The 2529-nt window shown below is 38.9% G+C and overlaps 1 protein-coding gene across 1 annotated transcript in view; it reads left to right on the forward strand.

Moving 5' to 3' along the window:
• The first annotated feature begins 2358 nt into the window (after nt 1–2358).
• Nucleotides 2359–2529, forward strand: part of LOC135195890 (uncharacterized) — a 783-nt gene continuing 612 nt past the window's right edge. Inside the window, exon 1 of the mRNA XM_064222397.1 lies at nt 2359–2529. This exon is cut by the window's right edge and continues 72 nt beyond it. Coding sequence (XP_064078467.1) covers nt 2359–2529 — 171 coding nt within the window.

Genomic DNA, 2529 nt, shown 5'->3' on the forward strand with positions numbered 1-2529 from the left:
TGTGTCCATTCTTTCTCCATTCTTGTGCTCTCCTATTAGGGCTGTTAGATATTCCCTCCTTCTTTTCCCCAGATCCCCGAACCTAATGATTTATCACTATTCTGTCACTACAAATGTGTGGCAAGTCATCCCGGTCTGTACTGATTTCAAAGGCTTCCTCCTTCCACTTTAACTCTCTCTCTCTGTCTCTTCTCTCTCTCTCTCTCTCTCTCTCTCTCTCTCTCTCTCTTCAGTTTAGGTTTTCAGACCGTTCTTTAGCGCAATCCGGCAAGAAGAGAGAGAGAGAGAGAGAGAGAGAGAGAGAGAGAAGAGAGTTGGTGCAGTAATTACAAGACGGGTTCAACCAGGCCTTTTCAAATAAATCATAAAGTGTTTAGTGCCGTATGAAGCCAATCAGGTCCTGGTGACAGGGGGAGGAGTCCGAAGAGGAACGAGAAGGAGTTCCCTGTTGTAGGAACTGGAGGAGGAGAAGTAGGAGGAAGATGAAGAAGAGGACCAGCACGGGAATGGAGAGGTCAGGGGGAGAGAAGGTGAGTGAGCTTGCTAAGGGCTTCAAAACAGAGCCAGAGATTTCTTTTCTGTCGGGATGAGAGGTTAGACCCCACGAAGGAGTTCATGGGAGGGGTAAGGAAAGGGATTAAAACAGTGCGTAAGATTTCCACTCCCTTATCATTTTCTTCTTTAATAAGCTGCGGCACGAGAAGGAGGAAATTAAATTATTGAAGATAATAAATTAGGAGACCCCAAGTCTTGGGGAAAATGTAGTAGCTTTATTCATTCCTCTTGGAGGACGGGGAACAAGGCAATGAAGAATGTAGAAAACTATGTTAAAAGAGAGAAGGGAAAATTCAAGAGAGAATTGAAGGAAGAAAGTAAAACTATCGAACAGAAAGGGCTATGTTGAGGTTTATTGTTACAAATGCTCATTAAGAATGAAAATAAGTTGAAAATCATGTACTTCACAGAGCAAATTGAAATAATTGCATACTTAAATAATATAAAAGAATACGCAAAAGTTAACTTCTTACTTCCAGCCACATACAAATTTGTAACAGTTATTCCAGTGACAAAGTGGTTATCAACTTGAGGTGGCTCAAAGAACCTGACCTTCTTTACATCTCTAGTCCTGATAACGGGATCAGCTTAAATCAAGTTTTCATTCCATTATAGATAGACGTTGTAGTATGACATGTCATCGTCTTCAGTAAGAGAGCATTTATCGTCTGGATGTCTTTTGCTGTCGGTATTACTCTTTATAAGAGAGTTAGAACTGAATTCTGCAGTGTGCGTTTTAAAAATTTTAGAATGCCCATTTTATGGGTCTGTAATTTTCTCCTTAACATTTCGCACCTATAAAGATTGGAGGATTGTGTACTTTTGACGGCTAAAAGATTACGCTTGTACACATTAGATGGAATAGAATTTTCCTAAAACAGGCAACCTTAGGAAAGCGTTTGTTCGTGGGCTTTTAAAGAAGTATTTTTAAAGTTGTGTAATACACTGCATGCTTGAATAAACAAACATTTATGTGCAGTGATCATTTACAGAGTCAGGATGTGGATTGATTGGGTGTCATCAAGGATAATGATGGAAATATAGTCTATTGGGAGGAAGACATTAAGAAGGGATAGGAGAGTATTTTGAACAACTGTTAAATACTGAAAATGAGAGAGAGTAGATGGGGCGAGCACAGAGGGTGGAGGAACCAGTGATGGAGATACAGGATACAGAAGTGAAGAGAGCATTAAGGAAAATGAAGAATGGTAAATCACCAGGTCCATAGGAGCTCCACATTGAAATGATCAAATTACCGGGTACAGCGGGGGAGAAATGGATGCTGGATTTATTAAAAACTATGTGAAGAGGAAGTAATGATAAGGTAATGAGAGGAGAGTCTAATGATATATAACACACACACACACACATATATATATAATATATATATATATATATATATATATCTATATATATATATTATATATATATATATATATATATATATATATATATATATATATATATATATATATACCAGCAGGAGGGAGATGTCATGGATTGTGGTAAATAGAGGGGAATTAAACTAATAGAGCATGGATTGAAAGTTTGAAGAGAGTACCGGATGGGAGATTTAGAGAGATTGTAAAGATCGGGATTCACGAGAAGAAGAGGGACGGTGGATGCCATCTTCATAGACAGCTACAGGAAGAGAGGGTAGAGGGAAACCAGGAACTCTAGTATGCATTCATAGACCTAGAGAAAGCATATGATAGACTCCCAAGAGAAGTGATGTTTTGGTGTTTGAGGAAAAGGAAAGTCCCAGAAAAGTTGGTTAGGCTGGTCGAGATGATATATGAAAGAATGCGCACAAAAGTGATAACAGCAGTTGGAGAAACAGAAAACTTTGAAGTTAGTGTTGGATTACACCAGAGGTCAGCATTAAGCCCATTTTTGTTTGTGCTGGTCATGGATGTACTGAGTGAAGCGAGCAGGAATGAAGAGCTGTGGGAATTGTGTACACTGATGATTACT

The sequence above is a fragment of the Macrobrachium nipponense genome, chromosome 17, assembly GCF_015104395.2.
Source record: "Macrobrachium nipponense isolate FS-2020 chromosome 17, ASM1510439v2, whole genome shotgun sequence".
Lineage (NCBI taxonomy): Eukaryota > Metazoa > Arthropoda > Malacostraca > Decapoda > Palaemonidae > Macrobrachium > Macrobrachium nipponense.